General features: G+C 47.3%; 1 protein-coding gene across 9 annotated transcripts in view; it reads left to right on the plus strand.

The window, feature by feature from the left end:
- Nucleotides 1-8,827: 8,827 nt before the first annotated feature.
- Nucleotides 8,828-24,378, plus strand: part of TMEM140 (transmembrane protein 140) — an 85,764-nt gene continuing 70,213 nt past the window's right edge. For 3 of the 9 annotated variants that reach the window (XM_085651970.1, XM_085651974.1, XM_085651976.1), the window contains exon 1: nucleotides 17,367-17,502. Coding sequence is in view for 2 of the 9 variants with exons in the window: in XM_085651976.1 (XP_085508102.1) it covers nucleotides 17,489-17,502 (14 nt within the window). In the remaining 7 variants the exon portion in view is untranslated. Of the gene's footprint in view, nucleotides 8,924-17,365; nucleotides 17,503-21,604; nucleotides 21,784-24,378 lie in introns of those variants that run through there. The other 6 variants (XM_085651971.1, XM_085651975.1, XM_085651968.1 and 3 more) reach the window with 6 other exon arrangements.

Genomic DNA, 24,378 nt, shown 5'->3' on the forward strand with positions numbered 1-24,378 from the left:
GAAATATGGATTTTTATGATCAGTTATGTCCCCTATCTTGGACCCCAACGGTTTCATGTATAAGTCACAAGTACATGTATGTTCCCTCCAGTTCCAGTTATGAAGACGCAAACACATGTGCGTCCACCGTCAACATGTCCTCTTTCAGATCCGCCATGAATGGGCCGGATATTCTATTCCTAAGTATAAAAGGCCACCGGCTTTATATGGTTCATTTATCCCATTTTACAGTCCAGGCGAGTAGGCCCGAATTCTGTCTTCAAGCCTTTTCCTGCCTTCTGCCTCTGAAAGCTCCAGTCTGAGCCTGCATCTGTGACCATGAACTTTGTCTTACTCCCTGCGCGGCTAACGGTGCCTGATCCAGCCCGTCGCCTGCCAAAAACTGTATTTCACCTTCGAGATTATCTCCTCCGCCCCTCATCCGATGCATTCCTGTCTAGTAGTTTAGGTAAACATTCCTCCAGCTACCGTGCAAAGGGGCCAGGCCTCGCTGCCCTCATGCAAGTAATTCATAGCCCTGTTACCATGGAATATTCCTACCCCCTCGCATCTAGTGTAGACACTTAGACGCTTGTACACGCACTAACAGTCAGTATAGTCAGTATAGAATAAGATTCTATCCTAAGAGACCTCTCTTGTTGGATAACACAGTTCTTTAAACATAGGATATTAGATATGATTTGGGATTAGGTTGACATAACCCCAGACTTTTGTCTCCACATGTAGAGCTAAATGTCAAGTCCCATTCTCCCCCTAGTTGCACGTCAAATCACACGTCATGCTGCTGCGCGCGCATCTCTGCCAAGTATTTTTGCTGACATTGCGAAATTCTTTCATGGAACCACCCATTTGTGACATCATACCTAATGACGTTCTTTAGTTACGCCTAGTTACACCCATTTTAGTTACGCATGTATGCCTTTATCTCTGTTATCAACTGTTACGCCTCCTGCATCTGTTTCACTGTAATGCCTCTTCTATAAAAATGATTACCTGTCAATAATGTATTGTTCCTTCCTTCCTGAACTTTCGTGGTGATGGAATAGAAGGCCCATAATTCGAATTATGTTCCTTTGTATAGGAATAAAGCCCGTTCCGAATCTCTAATACCACGGATTCTGCCTCTTATTTTATTGAGCTATTCTTATTAATTTTCCGCATCAAATTAAGTACCGGTAATTAAATTATTTACCACAGTACTCCATTCTTCTTCGTAGAGCAACGTAAAGCATCTTAGGTATTGCTCCAGCGTCTGGTTCAGTCTCTCCGTCTTGCCATCTGTTTGAGGGTGGTAGCTCGTGGAGAGACGTGCATCCACCATCATGACTTGACACAAGGCCTTCCAAAAGTGCGACGTGAACTGCGTGCCTCTGTCGGTAATGAGAACGGCTGGGATTCCATGACTCCTTACAATGTGTTGTAAAAACTGCTGGGCTAGGCCCGCCGCTGAAGTGAGTTTCTCCATGGCAATAAAATGGCCCATCTTCGTCAAGTGATCTATGACGACCAGGATGGTAGTCATTCCTCTACTAGAGGGCATATCCACTATAAAATCCATAGACAGAGTGTGCCACGGAGCTGGAGGGATTGGAATAGGGTGGAGCAGTCCGCTCGGTCGTTTGTGCTGAGACTTCCCTTGCGCGCATATGGCACACCCCGCGATGTAGGCAGCGGTATCTGGGTTTAATGTAGGCCACCAAAAATGGCGCTTCATTGCTATTGTGGTTTTAAGTACTCCCAGGTGTCCACCCAAGGTGGAGTCGTGAACCCATCTCAAGGCTTGTTGTTGTAGGGAAGAGGTCGGCAGATATAAGCGTTTATCCTGAAATAATAGATGCTGCATGGAGGACCGGTGTAGCGGGTCTTTGGCTACCCAAGCTACTTCATCGGTCGCTGAGGTTTGGTTTCGTACTTCTTCTACGAAGTCGGGTGTAGTGGCGGCTGCCGTCAATTCATCAGGGAATGATGCAGATTCTAGAATCAATGGGGTGTCTGCGATGGGCGCAGGGCTCGTAATGAGGGGTTGTTGGGGCCGGGACAGAGCATCGGCCTTTCCATTTTGTGGCCCCGGACGGTATTTGATTACGAAGTCGTAATCAGAGAAAAACAACGACCAACGTAGTTGCCTCGGGTTCAGGGCTCTGGCGGTCTTTAGGAATAAGAGATTCCGATGATCCGTATAGATCTCTACGGTGTGTCTGGCGCCGAGTAAATGATGTCGCCACTCTTCGCACCCTCTTTTTATGGCCAGAAGCTCCTTATACATAATGCTGTAGCTTACTTCACAGGGAGCCAATTTCTTGGAAAAGAATGCAACGGGATGCAACTGTCCCGTGTCCGGGTGTCACTGTGATAGAATTCCCCCTATTGCAAATTGGGAGGCGTCGGTTTCAACCACAAATGGACGTGTGGCGTCCGGATGGCGAAGCACGGGGGCTGTCTTGAAGCAATTCTTTAATGTCTGAAAGGCCATTTCCGCAGCGTCGGTCCACTCGAAGGAGGCTCCTTTCCTCAGGAGAAGTGTTAACGGTTGTATAATACCAGAAAAGTTCTTTATAAAGCGGCGATAAAAATTTGCGAAGCCCAAGAAACTTTGTAGGGATTTCACATTGGTAGGCGATTCTCAGCCTGCGTTTTCTTATCGTCCATAACCAATCCGTCAGGACCGATGATGTATCCCAAAAATTCCACTTCAGAAACGTGGAACAAACACTTCTCCAGTTTGGCGTACAGCGCATACTTTTGTAGGCGCTCCAGCACCGCCGCCACGTGCTTCACATGTTCTTCCAGGGATGCGGAGTACACCAAGATGTCATCGATGTACACGATGCATGATACATCCAAGAGGCCCCTCAGCACTTCATCCATGAAGTACTGGAACGCGGCGGGGGCGTTGCACAGGCCAAAGGGCATGACCGTATATTCGAACAAGCCGAATTTGGTCCGGAAGGCTGTCTTCCACTCATCGCCGCGTCGTACCCGCACCAAATGATAGGCTCCCCTGAGGTCCAGTTTGGTGAATACTTTCACGGTTTTCAGTTGGTCTAACAGAACAGGGATCAATGGCAGGGGATATCTGTTCTTTACGGTGACCTTGTTGATCGCCCTGTAGTCAATGCAGGCCCTTAATCCGCCCTCTTTCTTCGGAATGAAGAAGATCGGAGAGGAGGCAGGCGAGGAAGACAGACGTTTGAAACCAGTGGAAAGCATGTCGTCAAGATAGGTCCGAAGGTACGAGGTTTCGGCTTCGGTAAGGGCGTAGATTCTGCTGCATGGTATACTGGCTCCTGCCTCTAGCTCTATGATGCAATCATAGTCCTTGTGTGGGGGTAATCTTTTTGCCTCTTGTGTGTCGAAGACAGGTCTAAATCTCTCATATACGCTGGGTAACTCGGTGACTGGACTTATGTGTTGCGGGTTGCACGTGCTGGCAAGGAACCCTGCTGGACTTCCACTATGGAACAAAGTATTGACTTGTTCTGCGGTGCAGTGTTCTTGGCAAAAAGACGAATTCAAAGTCACAGTGCGTGCTGCCCACCTCACTAAGGGATCATGGAGAGTCAGCCAAGGCATTCCTAGTATAAGCTTGAAATGGGGGGCATCGATTAGGTCAAACCGTATCTGTTCGAAGTGGTTCAACCCTATTTGCATCACTAGGGGCTTTGTGTGATAACACACCGGACCCGAGGTCAGAGCCGAGCCGTCCACTGCTTTCACCTTCTCGGGTGTATCCTTTTGATCAGAAGGGATACCTAGCTCCTTGGCATATTGTTGGTCCATAAAATTACCGGTGGCCCCGGAATCCAGTAGGGAGTGGACAACCACAGATATGTCATGAGGCAAGTTCAACAAGACGCACACATTCATGTGAGCGACGTAGGGCTGTATAGTATTGGCTACAGCAAGGAAGACCGCATTGCTTCTAGGCCTCAAACAAGCGGTCTTCATCTTATTTGGGCGCGTCAGTTTCCCTGGTCCTCGGTCGTGTAATCCACTACGGACAGGTTCTTAAGCCCAGGGGTTCCAGCAGTTGTGTTCTTGGGTCGGCTTCTGCAATCTTTAATGAAGTGGCCCGGCTTGCCACAATATAAGCAGAGTTTCTGAGTTCTCCTTTTTTCTCTTTCTGCTTGACTCAGGGGGCCTCGGATGCCACCGATCTGCATGGGCTCGGTCCCATCCCCTTGGGAAGGCCTTTCCTCTGGAACCGATCGGGCCGACTGGGAGGGAACCGGGTGTCGCTGGTGTTGCTGCGGTTCTTGTCCCCTTTTCGCTCTAGAAGCCGGTGGTCCAATTGGATGGTTAAATCAATTAAGTCTTCACAAGTGGCCGGCATATGTACCACTTGGGCCAGAACATCCTTGAGCTCGCTTCTCAACCCTTGATAGAATAGGGACGTTCTCTTTTCCATTGGCCAGTCCGTTTCTACCAAGAGTCTGTTGAAGGAGGTAATGTAAGTCAGCAGGTCCTGTAAACCCTGTTTCAGGGTAAGGAGTTCTTTATCCAATGACAACTGATGCGCCTTGCGATCGAACAGCCGTCGCATCTCCACACAAAAGGCTGGGAAGTTGTACAGAACAGGGTCGTCCCATTCGATTAAAGGGAAGGACCAACTAGCCGCATTGCCTCCTAAATACGACATTACAAAGGCCGTTTTTGCCTGGTCAGTTGGGAAGACAGTTGGTTTGGAACCAGAATGGAGAGGCGTAGAGAAAGAGTGATGCGGGAAGACCCCGGGGCTTGGTGACCCCCCGCCTGAAGCCTGAGTACCCCCTTCCGCTAAATGTGTTTGGGATCTCACTGGGGGAGGCAGGGTCCAGTCTCGAATATAGGAACCCCCTTTTGTTCCAACGGGCGGGTGACGGGACAGACAGGCTACCTCTCTTCTCATGGTGCCCATCTCGTTCTTAAGCTCAAGATTCTCCACCCTAAAGGCGTCCACCTCCGCTCTAAGCGCGTTCAAGTTGTCCAACATAGTGGCCAGGACGTTAGCGGTATCCATCGCCCGGGCTGTAGTTATCCGTGGGCTTGTCAATCTGTCAGCGGGCAACCCTGCTCACTAACCTTATAAGCCGGATACAGCAGGGGCGATCCACGACGCTAGAGTCCTCTCTCCCCGAGAACGGTATTACCTACGAGGATTCCAAAACCCCTCTATAAGCAACACCACCCCCGGGGAAAAGGGATAACAGGGGAAGGGCTGTGATGACTAAACGGAACCTGTACTCCGGACACCCACTCCTGTTGAGAGAGAAGGAACAGGCATGAGCCACAGGAACCCCTACCCACACTGCAAGGAGAGACACAATTTACAGAAAGGGTGGCATCCCCAATACACTCACTCTCAGGCAGTTCCCTGTATCGCCCAGGCAGTCGCTCTCAGCACAGAGTTACTCACGCCCCAGCAGGCACAGGAGAGGAGGTGAAAGAAGTCCTTCCCAGTAGTGGTCCCCACGTAGTGGAGGCGCGGTCGCTCTCCGAGCCTTTCAGGCGGCTCCAAGCGCAGGAACTGCACCCAGGAGGTTTCTGCAGCGTCGTCCAGGAGTCAGTCGGCTCCAAGCGCAGAAACAGGACAGGTGAAGAATAGGCAGTCCTCGATGCGGAGAGACACTGGCCAGGTCTCCAGACGCTTCGGGGTCACGGGACGGTGCGCGTCGGTAATTCCGGGAAGAAAGCGCTACCAAAAGAATCACGCGGTCTTACAGGTCTAGTGGAGCTCTTACGAGCGTGAAGGTCGTCTTGGAAGGAATCCGTGGGGTTGAGCCTGGTCACGGCTCACGAAGCAAAGTACTCTCGGGAAAAAGGTCAAGCGAGGTCCGTTACCTCGAGGAACGCCAGAAGGGACTTGATTGACAAGCCCTGGTTCTTCCGTGTGCGAGGCTTTTGTATCGCCTCAGGAAGTACGTTTGCGCGTTCGCTAGGGGTGATGGGTATTGTAGTTTCATACCCCCCACCTCCCTAGCGACGCGTGGTGCGTCCCAGTCGCAGCGAACGCTGGCGTAGCAGTGAAGCCTGACAGCGTTAACCTAGTGATGAGGGCAAGGACAGGGGCTGTGGGCATGAGGGCACTGTCTGGCGCCCCTGCCACTGCCCACCCTTGAAGAATAGAGTGAGTGCCCCCCACCTCCCTGGTGACGCTCCCTGGTGATGGAGGGCAGAGGTCAGGGCTGCAGAGCGCCTCCAGCTGGGACACGTTACAAACTGGACAGAGCGCACGTCTATGAGGCTGGCAGGACAAGCGCTGTCTGCTCCTGCTTCTTGGCGTTACATTTGCAGTTTTCTATAGCGCGACCTCGACCCGAGGGTATTGGAGCGCTTTACATGAGCACCAGTTGTGTTACACGAGGACACATTCATCTTTGCTCGGCAGGGGGGGGGAATAGGTGATTTGGCCAGAATCACAAGATGTTTAGAGTCATTACCGAGACTCAAACCTACCCGATCCTCCGCTCCTAAGTTGTCAGCTCTGGGTGTTATGCCACATCCTCCCCAAGTGCCTGTGCGGCTGAACTCTGCTGCCACGAGGTGCTCTCTTGCACCAGGATGTAGAAACCACTGCAGACCAGGCAGTCTGTTGTTGATAGATGCTGAGAAGGGATATAGAGATTGTGAGGTGGTCTGGTCCGGAGCATGTGTGGTTTGCGTTAGATTGCTGGTGTTGTTGAGAAGACAAGGTCATAATTGTGGCGTTTGAAGCGTGTTGGTTGAGCAATGTGTTGTATCATGTTGACTGTGTCGATGAGGTAGGTGAGGGTGTCTCTTGTGTTTTTGAGCTTTGGTTTTCTGGGAAGGTGAAGTTTCCCCAAGAGGGTGGTGTGGGTGTGTCTGAAAGATGAGGTGGTGAGACCACCCGAGAATTAATCAATTATGATCTTATACGCCCAAGGAGGCTTTGGCGTTGAGTGTTACTTGCATAAGGTGCAGGACCAGGATGATTTATGGATGATAGCGACGCCTCCACCCTTCTTTTGTGCACAGTCCACACGACGGCTGCTGTAGCCTGTGTGGAGATGGTTCCTAGGATGTGTGATGATGTGGGTGTGCGCCATGTTTTTGTGATGAGGAGGGTGTCAAGCTTGTCATAGCTGATGCGATCTGCGACGTCTGGTGCATGGAGTATGCTGAGTGAGCGTTAATGAGCATGAGTTGGAATGTGTGTTCTGTAGTTAGAGGTGTGTGCAGTAGTTAGTGGGGCATGTACAAGGTTGTGTGTGTGTAGCGCCAATGCTATGTGAGTGTCTGACTTGTCTGTATCTCGGTGTGGGGGTTGATGGTATGCGGGGCTGGGTGACGCACAGGTGTTTCTGGCACAAACAGTCAGTGCTTTTGTCTGAGTCCGCGCTTTGCTGGGGTGCCCTGGGGAGTTGACTGAAGTAAGGAGAAGGCAGGAAGTGATGTCACTTCCTGTGCAGATGAATGATGGGAAGTGAAGTGATCTCCTCTAGTTGGCTTCTCCTTTTCAAGTTGGTTTTGGTGGGATGCCAGTAATGTTGCTTGCTGAGGAGATTAGTGATGGGTCATTCCTTATGTGGTGCCTCTGTGCAAGATAAACCTCTCTTTAAACTTTATAATCACTACTGTCAATTGTAAGCAAGTGGAGAGCCAATTGCTCCTATAAGCTTCTTAGCTGAGGCATTTGGGAATCAAATACTGTTTTGAGGTCGAGCCTGGGCAGAACATGCGCTGCTCTGCGAGGCATGCTGTATTCAGGTATGGACTTGAAGCTCCGCCCACTCTCTGCCCATATTTTTCATTGGCTTGTGTCATTGTCCACAAGCTGCCTTTCTTAAGTATGTGTGAAGTGCTTACAAAGTGTGAGCCTTTGTTTTCCCTGCTGCATTTGCATCAGGTGTTAGGCTCCTGACTGCTCCCAACCAAGAGACTCGAACAAAAGGAGGCCTACTCACTTACCTATATACATGCATATATATATGCATATATATGTATACATGTCAATATATATATGCATATATCTTTCCACATATATACATATATGTATACACTAAATAACAAACATTACAAATGCAACAGATCTCGCATTTTTGAAAGTTGAAGCAATTTTATTAAAGATATCACTATATATACATATATCCATCCCAATATCACTAAAATATGCTTTTATACATGTATAGATCTGTATATGTATGCACACTATGCTATTATATACCTATATACATATATAGACCAATATGTATATGCACATATATACACATACAATACATCTGCATATCTAAATAACGAAACCTCTAAATGCATCCATAAATATGCATATTATGTACATTGAAAACTGCTAACACAATAATAAAAACACTTCTAAAAAGAAACACCATTTGCTAAAAAAAAAGCTCTAACTTGGACAAAGACGAGACCTATTGCCTTTTTAATGCTTGTTAGTTTACCTGTTTTTAATCCAAGCGCCCTTAATTACATTGACCACGCCCCTTTGAGAGACCCCCCAGTTTTTTCATCCCATTTAAAGCCCTGGCTTTGGACTTAAACAAGTAGCAGGGTCACTCGAAAACAGACGAAGAAAATTCAGCAAGAAAATAAATGGAAAGAAAGATGGAAAACGAAAGCAACGTTATCTCAACCACCCAGACATAAGTGAAAGAATGTTAATTGCTCTTTAGTGCTGTTCCTTAGTCGCCAGGCGGTGCGCACGATGTAAACACAGATCAGACCACAACAATCATGTGATGATCAGGAGTCTTCCCACCCACCCAGCCAAGTAAAAACAAAACCGAAAGTGCTAAATAAAGAAAAACCCGAGGTCTGCCGAGAACTCTCCATATCGTCCAAACACTTTGATTGAACGGGAGGTTGAAAGGCAGGGACGGCGTGAGAGGAAAGCCGTGAGGTCCCAGTCGCACCCAGTCAGCCGTGTTGCCTCTTCCCTCGGATCGTCGAACGTCATGACACACCCAATGTGAGTACGGGGGGCGCCAGGGACACTCCGCGTACAAGCCCTCGAGCAGCGCGTTGAGTGCTTCCCTTTCCTGCGGCTCTTCCGGACATGTTCTTATGTGCCGAGCCGTTCTCCTATAACGGTTTAGTTGGATTTGGGTTTAATTGTTGGGCGGGGTATCCGATGCTGTAAAATATGTGGCACCCTTTGGAATTCTCGTAGCCTCGTCATGCAAGGATGTGGTGTAACGGCTAGCGCTGCCGATTATGGAACTCGGGAGCCAGGCACAAGTCTAGGCGTTCACTCAACATTTTGCGATTCTGGGCAAATCATTTAAATCGACTATTTAAAAAATAAAAATCCATGTGTCCATGGGAAATGTAACAGGTGTATGTGTAAAGCGCTCCAATACCTTTAGTACGAGTTCGCGCTTTAGAAAACTGCAGAATAAAATATGCAGCAGTTACTGTTACCCACTCACATGTTTAAAGCAAAGCTCAAGTTAAGCAGGTGGCTTCTTCACCGACTTGCGTTTGCAGGGCAGCCCAACTATGTATTCCCTTTAGCAGGCAGTTTTTTAGTATTTATTTTTTTAACTCCGATATGCTCATAAAGAACGAAACTTCCCAGCATGGGTATTGATCGGTGGTACAAGTTCAGCACTGAAATTCTGACTGGGGCTGAGTGGGGGCGGGGGTCAGTGAGCGGGGGCTGGGCCAGAGGCATGGCATGAGAAAGGACACAGTATTGTGCAACGATTGGGCAACTATTCTGTTGGCCTTTCTCCTTGAGGTAAATATACACAGGGCTGGACAGAGCTTTTAACCCACCGGGCATTTCCCTGGTTGGTTGGAGGCTGGTTTTGAAACCCCAGACCTATTCCTGGTGCCTTCCAGTTTCCCCGCCTCCTGGTGGTCCATGCAGGAGGCACAGGTGGGCGTCAAGAGAGAGCGAGGGGAAGGTAGAGAGAAAGTGATCAGAGAGGGTGAAGAGAGAGCTGAGGAAAGAGAGAGCAGGGATGGCTGGAAATACAGAGATAGCAGGAGGGGGTGAAGGGAGTGGGGCTGGTTTGAGGACCATTGAGTTGGGTAACAATAAACATCTGTTATTTAGTCCCAAGAAACCCTTGTGTGAACGTTCGCTTTACAAATACACGTTATGTTGGAGTATTTTTGCTAGGGCTTACTTTGGTTCCCCAGTCTGTCCCTGAATATCGATATACAATGCATTCAAATTTAAATGAGAAATACATGCATATTCAATGAGAAGAAATATACTCTTGTGTTCTGAAAGCTCTGTTGGGTAGTGTGATCACTGTAGATGTCTGTGCCTGAGACCAGACAGTCACAGACCTGAATCCTGTTTGCCGCAGCGAACGCCGGCGTAGCAGTGAAGCCTGACAGCGTTAACCCAGTGATGACGGCAAGGACAGGGGCTGTGGGCATGAGGGCACTGTCCGGCGCCCCTGCCACTGTCCACCCTTGAAGAATAGAGTGAGTGCCCCCCACCTCCCTGGTGACGCTCCCTGGTGATGGAGGGCAGAGGTCAGGGCTGCAGAGCGCCTCCAGCTGGGACACGTTACAAACTGGACAGAGCGCACGTCTATGAGGCTGGCAGGACAAGCGCTGTCTGCTCCTGCTTCTTGGCGTTACATTTGCAGTTTTCTATAGCGCGACCTCGACCCGAGGGTATTGGAGCGCTTTACATGAGCACCAGTTGTGTTACACGAGGACACATTCATCTTTGCTCGGCAGGGGGGGGAATAGGTGATTTGGCCAGAATCACAAGATGTTTAGAGTCATTTCCGAGACTCAAACCTACCCGATCCTCCGCTCCTAAGTTGTCCGCTCTGGGTGTTATGCCACATCCTCCCCAAGTGCCTGTGCGGCTGAACTCTGCTGCCACGAGGTGCTCTCTTGCACCAGGATGTAGAAACCACTGCAGACCAGGCAGTCTGTTGTTGATAGATGCTGAGAAGGGAGATAGAGATTGTGAGGTGGTCTGGTCCGGAGCATGTGTGGTTTGCATTAGATTGCTGGTGTTGTTGAGAAGACAAGGTCATAGTTGTGGCGTTTGAAGCGTGTTGGTTGAGCAATGTGTTGTATCGTGTTGACTGTGTCGATGAGGTAGGTGAGGGTGTCTCTTGTGTTTTTGAGCTTTGGTTTTCTGGGAAGGTGAAGTTTCCCCAAGAGGGTGGTGTGGGTGTGTCTGAAAGATGAGGTGGTGAGACCACCCGAGAATTAATCAATTATGATCTTATGCGCCCAAGGAGGCTTTGGCGTTGAGTGTTACTTGCATAAGGTGCAGGACCAGGATGATTTATGGATGATAGCGAAGCCTCCACCCTTCTTTTGTGCACAGTCCACACGACGGCTGCTGTAGCCTGTGTGGAGATGGTTCCTAGGATGTGTGATGATGTGGGTGTGCGCCATGTTTTTGTGATGAGGAGGGTGTCAAGCTTGTCATAGCTGATGCGATCTGCGACGTCTGGTGCATGGAGTATGCTGAGTGAGCGTTAATGAGCATGAGTTGGAATGTGTGTTCTGTAGTTAGAGGTGTGTGCAGTAGTTAGTGGGGCATGTACAAGGTTGTGTGTGTGTAGCGCCAATGCTATGTGAGTGTCTGACTTGTCTGTATCTCGGTGTGGGGGTTGATGGTATGCGGGGCTGGGTGACGCACAGGTGTTTCTGGCACAAACAGTCAGTGCTTTTGTCTGAGTCCGCGCTTTGCTGGGGTGCCCTGGGGAGTTGACTGAAGTAAGGAGAAGGCAGGAAGTGATGTCACTTCCTGTGCAGATGAATGATGGGAAGTGAAGTGATCTCCTCTAGTTGGCTTCTCCTTTTCAAGTTGGTTTTGGTGGGATGCCAGTAATGTTGCTTGCTGAGGAGATTAGTGATGGGTCATTCCTTATGTGGTGCCTCTGTGCAAGATAAACCTCTCTTTAAAGTTTATAATCACTACTGTCAATTGTAAGCAAGTGGAGAGTCAATTGCTCCTATAAGCTTCTTAGCTGAGGCATTTGGGAATCAAATACTGTTTTGAGGTCGAGCCTGGGCAGAACATGCGCTGCTCTGCGAGGCATGCTGTATTCAGGTATGGACTTGAAGCTCCGCCCACTCTCTGCCCATATTTTTCATTGGCTTGTGTCATTGTCCACAAGCTGCCTTTCTTAAGTATGTGTGAAGTGCTTACAAAGTGTGAGCCTTTGTTTTCCCTGCTGCATTTGCATCAGGTGTGAGGCTCCTGACTGCTCCCAACCAAGAGACTCGAACAAAAGGAGGCCTACTCACTTACCTATATACATGCATATATATATGCATATATATGTATACATGTCAATATATATATGCATATATCTTTCCACAAATATACATATATGTATACACTAAATAACAAACATTACAAATGCAACAGATCTCACATTTTTGAAAGTTGAAGCAATTTTATTAAAGATATCACTATATATACATATATCCATCCCAATATCACTAAAATATGCTTTTATACATGTATAGATCTGTATATGTATGCACACTATGCTATTATATACCTATATACATATATAGACCAATATGTATATGCACATATATACACATACAATACATCTGCATATCTAAATAACGAAACCTCTAAATGCATCCATAAATATGCATATTATGTACATTGAAAACTGCCAACACAATAATAAAAACACTTCTAAAAAGAAACACCATTTGCTAAAAAAAAATGCTCTAACTTGGACAAAGACGAGACCTATTGCCTTTTTAATGCTTGTTAGTTTACCTGTTTTTAATCCAAGCGCCCTTAATTACATTGACCACGCCCCTTTGAGAGACCCCCCCAGTTTTTTCGTCCCATTTAAAGCCCTGGCTTTGGACTTAAACAAGTAGCAGGGTCACTCGAAAACAAACGAAGAAAATTCAGCAAGAAAATAAATGGAAAGAAAGATGGAAAACGAAAGCAACGTTATCTCAACCACCCAGAAATAAGTGAAAGAATGTTAATTGCTCTTTAGTGCTGTTCCTTAGTCGCCAGGCGGTGCGGTGCGCACGATGTAAACACAGATCAGACCACAACAATCATGTTGGTCATCAGGAGTCTTCCCACCCACCCAGCCAAGTAAAAACAAAACCGAAAGTGCTAAATAAAGAAAAACCCGAGGTCTGCCGAGAACTCTCCATATCGTCCAAACACTTTGATTGAACGGGAGGTTGAAAGGCAGGGACGTCGTGAGAGGAAAGCCGTGAGGTCCCAGTCGCACCCAGTCAGCCGTGTTGCCCCTTCCCTCGGATCGTCGAACGCCATGACACACCCAATGTGAGTACGGGGGGGCGCCAGGGACACTCCGCGTAGCCCTCGAGCAGCGCGTTGAGTGCTTCCCTTTCCTGCGGCTCTTCCGGACATGTTCTTATGTGCCGAGCCGTTCTCCTATTACGGTTTAGCTGGATTTGGGTTTAATTGTTGGGCGGGGTATCCGATGCTGTAAAATATGTGGCACCCTTTGGAATTCTCGTAGCCTCGTCATGCAAGGATGTGGTGTAACGGCTAGCGCTGCCGATTATGGAACTCGGGAGCCAGGCACAAGTCTAGGCGTTGGCTCAACATTTTGCGATTCTGGGCAAATCATTTAAATCGACTATTTAAAAAATAAAAATCCATGTGTCCATGGGTAATGTAACTGGTGTATATGTAAAGCGCTCCAATACCTTTAGTACGAGTTCTCGCTTTAGAAAACTGCAGAATAAAATATGCAGCAGTTACTGTTACCCACTCACATGTTTAAAGCAAAGCTCAAGTTAAGCAGGTGGCTTCTTCACCGACTTTCGTTTGCAGGGCAGCCCAACTATGTATTCCCTTTAGCAGGCAGTTTTTTAGTATTTTTTTTTTTAACTCCGATATGCTCATAAAGAACGAAACTTCCCAGCATGGGTATTGATCGGTGTTACAAGTTCAGCACTGAAATTCTGACTGGGGCTGAGTGGGGGCGGGGGTCAGTGAGCGGGGGCTGGGCCAGAGGCATGGCGGGAAAGGACACAGTATTGTGCAACGATTGGGCAACTATTCTGTTGGCCTTTCTCCTTGAGGTAAATATACACAGGGCTGGACAGAGTTTTTAACCCACCGGGCATTTCCCTGGTTGGTTGGAGGCTGGTTTTGAAACCCCAGACCTATTCCTGGTGCCTTCCAGTTTCCCCGCCTCCTGGTGGTCCATGCAGGAGGCACAGGTGGGCGTCAAGAGAGAGCGAGGGGAAGGTAGAGAGAAAGTGATCAGAGAGGGTGAAGAGAGAGCTGAGGAAAGAGAGAGCAGGGATGGCTGGAAATACAGAGATAGCAGGAGGGGGTGAAGGGAGTGGGGCTGGTTTGAGTACCATTGAGTTGGGTAACAATAAACATCTGTTATTTAGTCCCAAGAAACCCTTGTGTGAACGTTCGCTTTACAAATACACGTTATGTTGGAGTATTTTTGCTAGGGCTTACTTTGGTTCCCCTGTCTGTCCCTGAATATCGATATACAATGCATTCAAATTTAAATGAGAAATACATGCATATTCAATGAGAAGAAATATACTCTTGTGTTCTGAAAGCTCTGTTGGGTAATGTGATCACTGTAGATGTCTGTGCCTGAGACCAGACAGTCACAGACCTGAATCCTGTTTGCCGCAGCGAACGCCGGCGTAGCAGTGAAGCCTGACAGCGTTAACCCAGTGATGACGGCAAGGACAGGGGCTGTGGGCATGAGGGCACTGTCCGGCGCCCCTGCCACTGTCCACCCTTGAAGAATAGAGTGAGTGCCCCCCACCTCCCTGGTGACGCTCCCTGGTGATGGAGGGCAGAGGTCAGGGCTGCAGAGCGCCTCCAGCTGGGACACGTTACAAACTGGACAGAGCGCACGTCTATGAGGCTGGCAGGACAAGCGCTGTCTGCTCCTGCTTCTTGGCGTTACATTTGCAGTTTTCTATAGCGCGACCTCGACCCGAGGGTATTGGAGCGCTTTACATGAGCACCAGTTGTGTTACACGAGGACACATTCATCTTTGCTCGGCAGGGGGGGGGGAATAGGTGATTTGGCCAGAATCACAAGATGTTTAGAGTCATTTCCGAGACTCAAACCTACCCGATCCTCCGCTCCTAAGTTGTCCGCTCTGGGTGTTATGCCACATCCCCCCCAAGTGCCTGTGCGGCTGAACTCTGCTGCCACGAGGTGCTCTCTTGCACCAGGATGTAGAAACCACTGCAGACCAGGCAGTCTGTTGTTGATAGATGCTGAGAAGGGAGATAGAGATTGTGAGGTGGTCTGGTCCGGAGCATGTGTGGTTTGCGTTAGATTGCTGGTGTTGTTGAGAAGACAAGGTCATAGTTGTGGCGTTTGAAGCGTGTTGGTTGAGCAATGTGTTGTATCGTGTTGACTGTGTCGATGAGGTAGGTGAGGGTGTCTCTTGTGTTTTTGAGCTTTGGTTTTCTGGGAAGGTGAAGTTTCCCCAAGAGGGCGGTGTGGGTGTGTCTGAAAGATGAGGTGGTGAGACCACCCGAGAATTAATCAATTATGATCTTATACGCCCAAGGAGGCTTTGGCGTTGAGTGTTACTTGCATAAGGTGCAGGACCAGGATGATTTATGGATGATAGCGAAGCCTCCACCCTTCTTTTGTGCACAGTCCACACGACGGCTGCTGTAGCCTGTGTGGAGATGGTTCCTAGGATGTGTGATGATGTGGGTGTGCGCCATGTTTTTGTGATGAGGAGGGTGTCAAGCTTGTCTTAGCTGATGTGATCTGCGACGTCTGGTGCATGGAGTATGCTGAGTGAGCGTTAATGAGCATGAGTTGGAATGTGTGTTCTGTAGTTAGAGGTGTGTGCAGTAGTTAGTGGGGCATGTACAAGGTTGTGTGTGTGTAGCGCCAATGCTATGTGAGTGTCTGACTTGTCTGTATCTCGGTGTGGGGGTTGATGGTATGCGGGGCTGGGTGACGCACAGGTGTTTCTGGCACAAACAGTCAGTGCTTTTGTCTGAGTCCGCGCTTTGCTGGGGTGCCCTGGGGAGTTGACTGAAGTAAGGAGAAGGCAGGAAGTGATGTCACTTCCTGTGCAGATGAATGATGGGAAGTGAAGTGATCTCCTCTAGTTGGCTTCTCCTTTTCAAGTTGGTTTTGGTGGGATGCCAGTAATGTTGCTTGCTGAGGAGATTAGTGATGGGTCATTCCTTATGTGGTGCCTCTGTGCAAGATAAACCTCTCTTTAAACTTTATAATCACTACTGTCAATTGTAAGCAAGTGGAGAGCCAATTGCTCCTATAAGCTTCTTAGCTGAGGCATTTGGGAATCAAATACTGTTTTGAGGTCGAGCCTGGGCAGAACATGCGCTGCTCTGCGAGGCATGCTGTATTCAGGTATGGACTTGAAGCTCCGCCCACTCTCTGCCCATATTTTTCATTGGCTTGTGTCATTGTCCACAAGCTGCCTTTCTTAAGTATGTGTGAAGTGCTTACAAAGTGTGAGCCTTTGTTTTCCCTGCTGCATTTGCATCAGGTGTTAGGCTCCTGACTGCTCCCAACCAAGAGACTCGAACAAAAGGAGGCCTACTCACTTACCTATATACATGCATATATATGTATACATGTCAATATATATATATGCATATATCTTTCCACAAATATACATATGTATACACTAAATAACAAACATTACAAATGCAACAGATCTCGCATTTTTGAAAGTTGAAGCAATTTTATTAAAGATATCACTATATATACATATATCCATCCCAATATCACTAAAATATGCTTTTATACATGTATAGATCTGTATATGTATGCACACTATGCTATTATATACCTATATACATATATAGACCAATATGTATATGCACATATATACACATACAATACATCTGCATATCTAAATAACGAAACCTCTAAATGCATCCATAAATATGCATATTATGTACATTGAAAACTGCCAACACAATAATAAAAACACTTCTAAAAAGAAACACCATTTGCTAAAACAAAAATGCTCTAACTTGGACAAAGACGAGACCTATTGCCTTTTTAATGCTTGTTAGTTTACCTGTTTTTAATCCAAGCGCCCTTAATTACATTGACCACGCCCCTTTGAGAGACCCCCCCAGTTTTTTCGTCCCATTTAAAGCCCTGGCTTTGGACTTAAACAAGTAGCAGGGTCACTCGAAAACAAACGAAGAAAATTCAGCAAGAAAATAAATGGAAAGAAAGATGGAAAACGAAAGCAACGTTATCTCAACCACCCAGAAATAAGTGAAAGAATGTTAATTGCTCTTTAGTGCTGTTCCTTAGTCGCCAGGCGGTGCGGTGCGCACGATGTAAACACAGATCAGACCACAACAATCATGTTGGTCATCAGGAGTCTTCCCACCCACCCAGCCAAGTAAAAACAAAACCGAAAGTGCTAAATAAAGAAAAACCCGAGGTCTGCCGAGAACTCTCCATATCGTCCAAACACTTTGATTGAACGGGAGGTTGAAAGGCAGGGACGTCGTGAGAGGAAAGCCGTGAGGTCCCAGTCGCACCCAGTCAGCCGTGTTGCCCCTTCCCTCGGATCGTCGAACGCCATGACACACCCAATGTGAGTACGGGGGGGTTGCCAGGGACACTCCGCGTACAAGCCCTCGAGCAGCGCGTTGAGTGCTTCCCTTTCCTGCGGCTCTTCCGGACATGTTCTTATGTGCCGAGCCGTTCTCCTATTACGGTTTAGCTGGATTTGGGTTTAATTGTTGGGCGGGGTATCCGATGCTGTAAAATATGTGGCACCCTTTGGAATTCTCGTAGCCTCGTCATGCAAGGATGTGGTGTAACGGCTAGCGCTGCCGATTATGGAACTCGGGAGCCAGGCACAAGTCTAGGCGTTGGCTCAACATTTTGCGATTCTGGGCAAATCATTTAAATCGACTATTTAAAAAATAAAAATCCATGTGTCCATGGGAAATGTAACAGGTGTATGTGTAAAGCGCTCCAATACCTTTAGTACGAGTTCGCGCTTTAGAAAACTGCAGAATAAAATATGCAGCAGTTACTGTTACCCACTCACATGTTTAAAGCAAAGCTCAAGTTAAGCAGGTGGCTTCTTCACCGACTTGCGTTTGCAGGGCAGCCCAACTATGTATTCCCTTTAGCAGGCAGTTTTTTAGTATTTATTTTTTTAACTCCGATATCCTCATAAAGAACGAAACTTCCCAGCATGGGTATTGATCGGTGGTACAAGTTCAGCACTGAAATTCTGACTGGGGCTGAGTGGGGGCGGGGGTCAGTGAGCGGGGGCTGGGCCAGAGGCATGGCGGGAAAGGACACAGTATTGTGCAACGATTGGGCAACTATTCTGTTGGCCTTTCTCCTTGAGGTAAATATACACAGGGCTGGACAGAGCTTTTAACCCACCGGGCATTTCCCTGGTTGGTTGGAGGCTGGTTTTGAAACCCCAGACCTATTCCTGGTGCCTTTCAGTTTCCCCGCCTCCTGGTGGTCCATGCAGGAGGCACAGGTGGGCGTCAAGAGAGAGCGAGGGGAAGGTAGAGAGAAAGTGATCAGAGAGGGTGAAGAGAGAGCTGAGGAAAGAGAGAGCAGGGATGGCTGGAAATACAGAGATAGCAGGAGGGGGTGAAGGGAGTGGGGCTGGTTTGAGTACCATTGAGTTGGGTAACAATAAACATCTGTTATTTAGTCCCAAGAAACCCTTGTGTGAACGTTCGCTTTACAAATACACGTTATGTTGGAGTATTTTTGCTAGGGCTTACTTTGGTTCCCCAGTCTGTCCCTGAATATCGATATACAATGCATTCAAATTTAAATGAGAAATACATGCATATTCAATGAGAAGAAATATACTCTTGTGTTCTGAAAGCTCTGTTGGGTAATGTGATCACTGTAGATGTCTGTGCCTGAGACCAGACAGTCACAGACCTGAATCCTGTTTGCCGCAGCGAACGCCGGCGTAGCAGTGAAGCCTGACAGCGTTAACCCAGTGATGGCGGCAAGGACAGGGGCTGTGGGCATGAGGGCACTGTCCGGCGCCCCTGCCACTGTCCACCCTTGAAGAATAGAGTGAGTGCCCCCCACCTCCCTGGTGACGCTCCCTGGTGATGGAGGGCAGAGGTCAGGGCTGCAGAGCGCCTCCAGCTGGGACACGTTACAAACTGGACAGAGCGCACGTCTATGAGGCTGGCAGGACAAGCGCTGTCTGCTCCTGCTTCTTGGCGTTACATTTGCAGTTTTCTATAGCGCGACCTCGACCCGAGGGTATTGGAGCGCTTTACATGAGCACCAGTTGTGTTACACGAGGACACATTCATCTTTGCTCGGCAGGGGGGGGAATAGGTGATTTGGCCAGAATCACAAGATGTTTAGAGTCATTTCCGAGACTCAAACCTACCCGATCCTCCGCTCCTAAGTTGTCCGCTCTGGGTGTTATGCCACATCCTCCCCAAGTGCCTGTGCGGCTGAACTCTGCTGCCACGAGGTGCTCTCTTGCACCAGGATGTAGAAACCACTGCAGACCAGGCAGTCTGTTGTTGATAGATGCTGAGAAGGGAGATAGAGATTGTGAGGTGGTCTGGTCCGGAGCATGTGTGGTTTGCGTTAGATTGCTGGTGTTGTTGAGAAGACAAGGTCATAGTTGTGGCGTTTGAAGCGTGTTGGTTGAGCAATGTGTTGTATCGTGTTGACTGTGTCGATGAGGTAGGTGAGGGTGTCTCTTGTGTTTTTGAGCTTTGGTTTTCTGGGAAGGTGAAGTTTCCCCAAGAGGGCGGTGTGGGTGTGTCTGAAAGATGAGGTGGTGAGACCACCCGAGAATTAATCAATTATGATCTTATACGCCCAAGGAGGCTTTGGCGTTGAGTGTTACTTGCATAAGGTGCAGGACCAGGATGATTTATGGATGATAGCGAAGCCTCCACCCTTCTTTTGTGCACAGTCCACACGACGGCTGCTGTAGCCTGTGTGGAGATGGTTCCTAGGATGTGTGATGATGTGGGTGTGCGCCATGTTTTTGTGATGAGGAGGGTGTCAAGCTTGTCATAGCTGATGCGATCTGCGACGTCTGGTGCATGGAGTATGCTGAGTGAGCGTTAATGAGCATGAGTTGGAATGTGTGTTCTGTAGTTAGAGGTGTGTGCAGTAGTTAGTGGGGCATGTACAAGGTTGTGTGTGTGTAGCGCCAATGCTATGTGAGTGTCTGACTTGTCTGTATCTCGGTGTGGGGGTTGATGGTATGCGGGGCTGGGTGACGCACAGGTGTTTCTGGCACAAACAGTCAGTGCTTTTGTCTGAGTCCGCGCTTTGCTGGGGTGCCCTGGGGAGTTGACTGAAGTAAGGAGAAGGCAGGAAGTGATGTCACTTCCTGTGCAGATGAATGATGGGAAGTGAAGTGATCTCCTCTAGTTGGCTTCTCCTTTTCAAGTTGGTTTTGGTGGGATGCCAGTAATGTTGCTTGCTGAGGAGATTAGTGATGGGTCATTCCTTATGTGGTGCCTCTGTGCAAGATAAACCTCTCTTTAAAGTTTATAATCACTACTGTCAATTGTAAGCAAGTGGAGAGTCAATTGCTCCTATAAGCTTCTTAGCTGAGGCATTTGGGAATCAAATACTGTTTTGAGGTCGAGCCTGGGCAGAACATGCGCTGCTCTGCGAGGCATGCTGTATTCAGGTATGGACTTGAAGCTCCGCCCACTCTCTGCCCATATTTTTCATTGGCTTGTGTCATTGTCCACAAGCTGCCTTTCTTAAGTATGTGTGAAGTGCTTACAAAGTGTGAGCCTTTGTTTTCCCTGCTGCATTTGCATCAGGTGTGAGGCTCCTGACTGCTCCCAACCAAGAGACTCGAACAAAAGGAGGCCTACTCACTTACCTATATACATGCATATATATGTATACATGTCAATATATATATGCATATATCTTTCCACAAATATACATATGTATACACTAAATAACAAACATTACAAATGCAACAGATCTCGCATTTTTTAAAGTTGAAGCAATTTTATTAAAGATATCACTATATATACATATATCCATCCCAATATCACTAAAATATGCTTTTATACATGTATAGATCTGTATATGTATGCACACTATGCTATTATATACCTATATACATATATAGACCAATATGTATATGCACATATATACACATACAATACATCTGCATATCTAAATAACGAAACCTCTAAATGCATCCATAAATATGCATATTATGTACATTGAAAACTGCCAACACAATAATAAAAACACTTCTAAAAAGAAACACCATTTGCTAAAAAAAAATGCTCTAACTTGGACAAAGACGAGACCTATTGCCTTTTTAATGCTTGTTAGTTTACCTGTTTTTAATCCAAGCGCCCTTAATTACATTGACCACGCCCCTTTGAGAGACCCCCCCAGTTTTTTCGTCCCATTTAAAGCCCTGGCTTTGGACTTAAACAAGTAGCAGGGTCACTCGAAAACAAACGAAGAAAATTCAGCAAGAAAATAAATGGAAAGAAAGATGGAAAACGAAAGCAACGTTATCTCAACCACCCAGAAATAAGTGAAAGAATGTTAATTGCTCTTTAGTGCTGTTCCTTAGTCGCCAGGCGGTGCGGTGCGCACGATGTAAACACAGATCAGACCACAACAATCATGTGATGATCAGGAGTCTTCCCACCCACCCAGCCAAGTAAAAACAAAACCGAAAGTGCTAAATAAAGAAAAACCCGAGGTCTGCCGAGAACTCTCCATATCGTCCAAACACTTTGGTTGAACGGGAGGTTGAAAGGCAGGGACGTCGTGAGAGGAAAGCCGTGAGGTCCCAGTCGCACCCAGTCAGCCGTGTTGCCCCTTCCCTCGGATCGTCGAACGTCATGACACACCCAATGTGAGTACGGGGGGCGCCAGGGACACTCCGCGTACAAGCCCTCGAGCAGCGCGTTGAGTGCTTCCCTTTCCTGCGGCTCTTCCGGACATGTTCTTATGTGCCGAGCCGTTCTCCTATTACGGTTTAGCTGGATTTGGGTTTAATTGTTGGGCGGGGTATCCGATGCTGTAAAATATGTGGCACCCTTTGGAATTCTCGTAGCCTCGTCATGCAAGGATGTGGTGTAACGGCTAGCGCTGCCGATTATGGAACTCGGGAGCCAGGCACAAGTCTAGGCGTTGGCTCAACATTTTGCGATTCTGGGCAAATCATTTAAATCGACTATTTAAAAAATAAAAATCCATGTGTCCATGGGAAATGTAACAGGTGTATGTGTAAAGCGCTCCAATACCTTTTAGTACGAGTTCGCGGTTTAGAAAACTGCAGAATAAAATATGCAGCAGTTACTGTTACCCACTCACATGTTTAAAGCAAAGCTCAAGTTAAGCAGGTGGCTTCTTCACCGACTTGCGTTTGCAGGGCAGCCCAACTATGTATTCCCTTTAGCAGGCAGTTTTTTAGTATTTATTTTTTTAACTCCGATATGCTCAAAAAGAACGAAACTTCCCAGCATGGGTATTGATCGGTGGTACAAGTTCAGCACTGAAATTCTGACTGGGGCTGAGTGGGGGCGGGGGTCAGTGAGCGGTGGCTGTGCCAGAGACATGGCGGGAAAGGACACAGTATTGTGCAACGATTGGGCAACTATTCTGTTGGCCTTTCTCCTTGAGGTAAATATACACAGGGCTGGACAGAGCTTTTAACCCACCGGGCATTTCCCTGGTTGGTTGGAGGCTGGTTTTGAAACCCCAGACCTATTCCTGGTGCCTTTCAGTTTCCCCGCCTCCTGGTGGTCCATGGCAGGAGGCACAGGTGGGCGTCAAGAGAGAGCGAGGGGAAGGTAGAGAGAAAGTGATCAGAGAGGGTGAAGAGAGAGCTGAGGAAAGAGAGAGCAGGGATGGCTGGAAATACAGAGATAGCAGGAGGGGGTGAAGGTAGTGGGGCTGGTTTGAGTACCATTGAGTTGGGTAACAATAAACATCTGTTATTTAGTCCCAAGAAACCCTTGTGTGAACGTTCGCTTTACAAATACACGTTATGTTGGAGTATTTTGCTAGGGCTTACTTTGGTTCCCCAGTCTGTCCCTGAATATCGATATACAATGCATTCAAATTTAAATGAGAAATACATGCATATTCAATGAGAAGAAATATACTCTTGTGTTCTGAAAGCTCTGTTGGGTAATGTGATCACTGTAGATGTCTGTGCCTGAGACCAGACAGTCACAGACCTGAATCCTGTTTGCCGCAGCGGGGAATATGTAACTTATATTTATAGTGCTACGAGGCTCCAACCTGCGACTAAAAGCAATGTGAATAAGCAAGCCATTATTTTAAAATTATACACAATATCAGATAGATGTGCAATGACATTTAGTTTAAAATAAAACCAGTGCTTTCAAAATATATATTTGTATTAATATGCAGTCCGACGGTACCTACTCGAACCTTTTTTCGTAAGTCTCCATTAGAAGGACGCACTACAGAATTCTGCTGCTATCACCTTTACATTACAAAACGTGCAAAAACAATACGTTTGTCACCAGGAAGCCCCATATAACTCCATCTGATCCAGCGTACACTGCCCCTAATCAGTCTTTTAACTTGATGATTAACCAGGTGCACACATTTACATTTCGTTCAGATAGCAGGCACTTTGGCGGGAAGGCTTGTTTCTGCCTCTCCCATGTCTTCACTGTAGAGAAGCCCCCCTCCTTTCCCTTTCAGCTGGAGGCACCTCAAGGGAAACATTAACCAATCGGGGGTGGTTATTTTTTAACTTAAAGAAGGGGAACTGTTTTTGAAAAGTTAAAAATGATGAGGAATGTTGTTCCCACTAGCTCCCCCCCCTTCAACCACTGACCTTGAGTCACCAACATGCTAAAAGCATCGAAATTGGCATCACACACCCTTAAACTACCATGACCATGACGTGGTTATTCATTGTTTTTAAATTTAATTCTCAATTGCTTTGGCTTATATATGCTCGGCACAAGCTATATTTTGGGGGGTTTAAGGTTTCTTCTTTAAAAATATTGTTTAAAAACTTAAAATTAAGTGGAATTACACCCATGACTTGTTTTCCACTATGACTACCTTCTGAAGCATAAAAATGGGTGGTGAGAGCACTCGTTTTAAAAAATGTAAGCAAATTTAATCGATATGCGTGCAACATTGCAATGTGCTTGCGAGGCATGTAAAGTAACTCATTTGGAACCAATCAGAACCAGCACTAACTAATAACATACGGACATTGATTCTGATAGATCCTAGAATACAATTTACTCATACCATCAGTCGCAAGGCAATCTCATTTTTAGACGTCTGGATAGACATTGAACAGGGTGAAATACACACCAGTGTGTACAAAAAACCGACTGACAAAAACAACACCTTATTATTCAGCAGTTTCCATCCTCCCTCTCTCATTCGGAATCTACCAGTTTCACAATTTTTAAGAACCAAACGAATTTCCTCAACTAACACGGCGTGTGAA

The sequence above is a fragment of the Triturus cristatus genome, chromosome 4_1 (assembly GCF_964204655.1).
Source record: "Triturus cristatus chromosome 4_1, aTriCri1.1, whole genome shotgun sequence".
NCBI classification, from domain to species: Eukaryota; Metazoa; Chordata; class Amphibia; order Caudata; family Salamandridae; genus Triturus; species Triturus cristatus.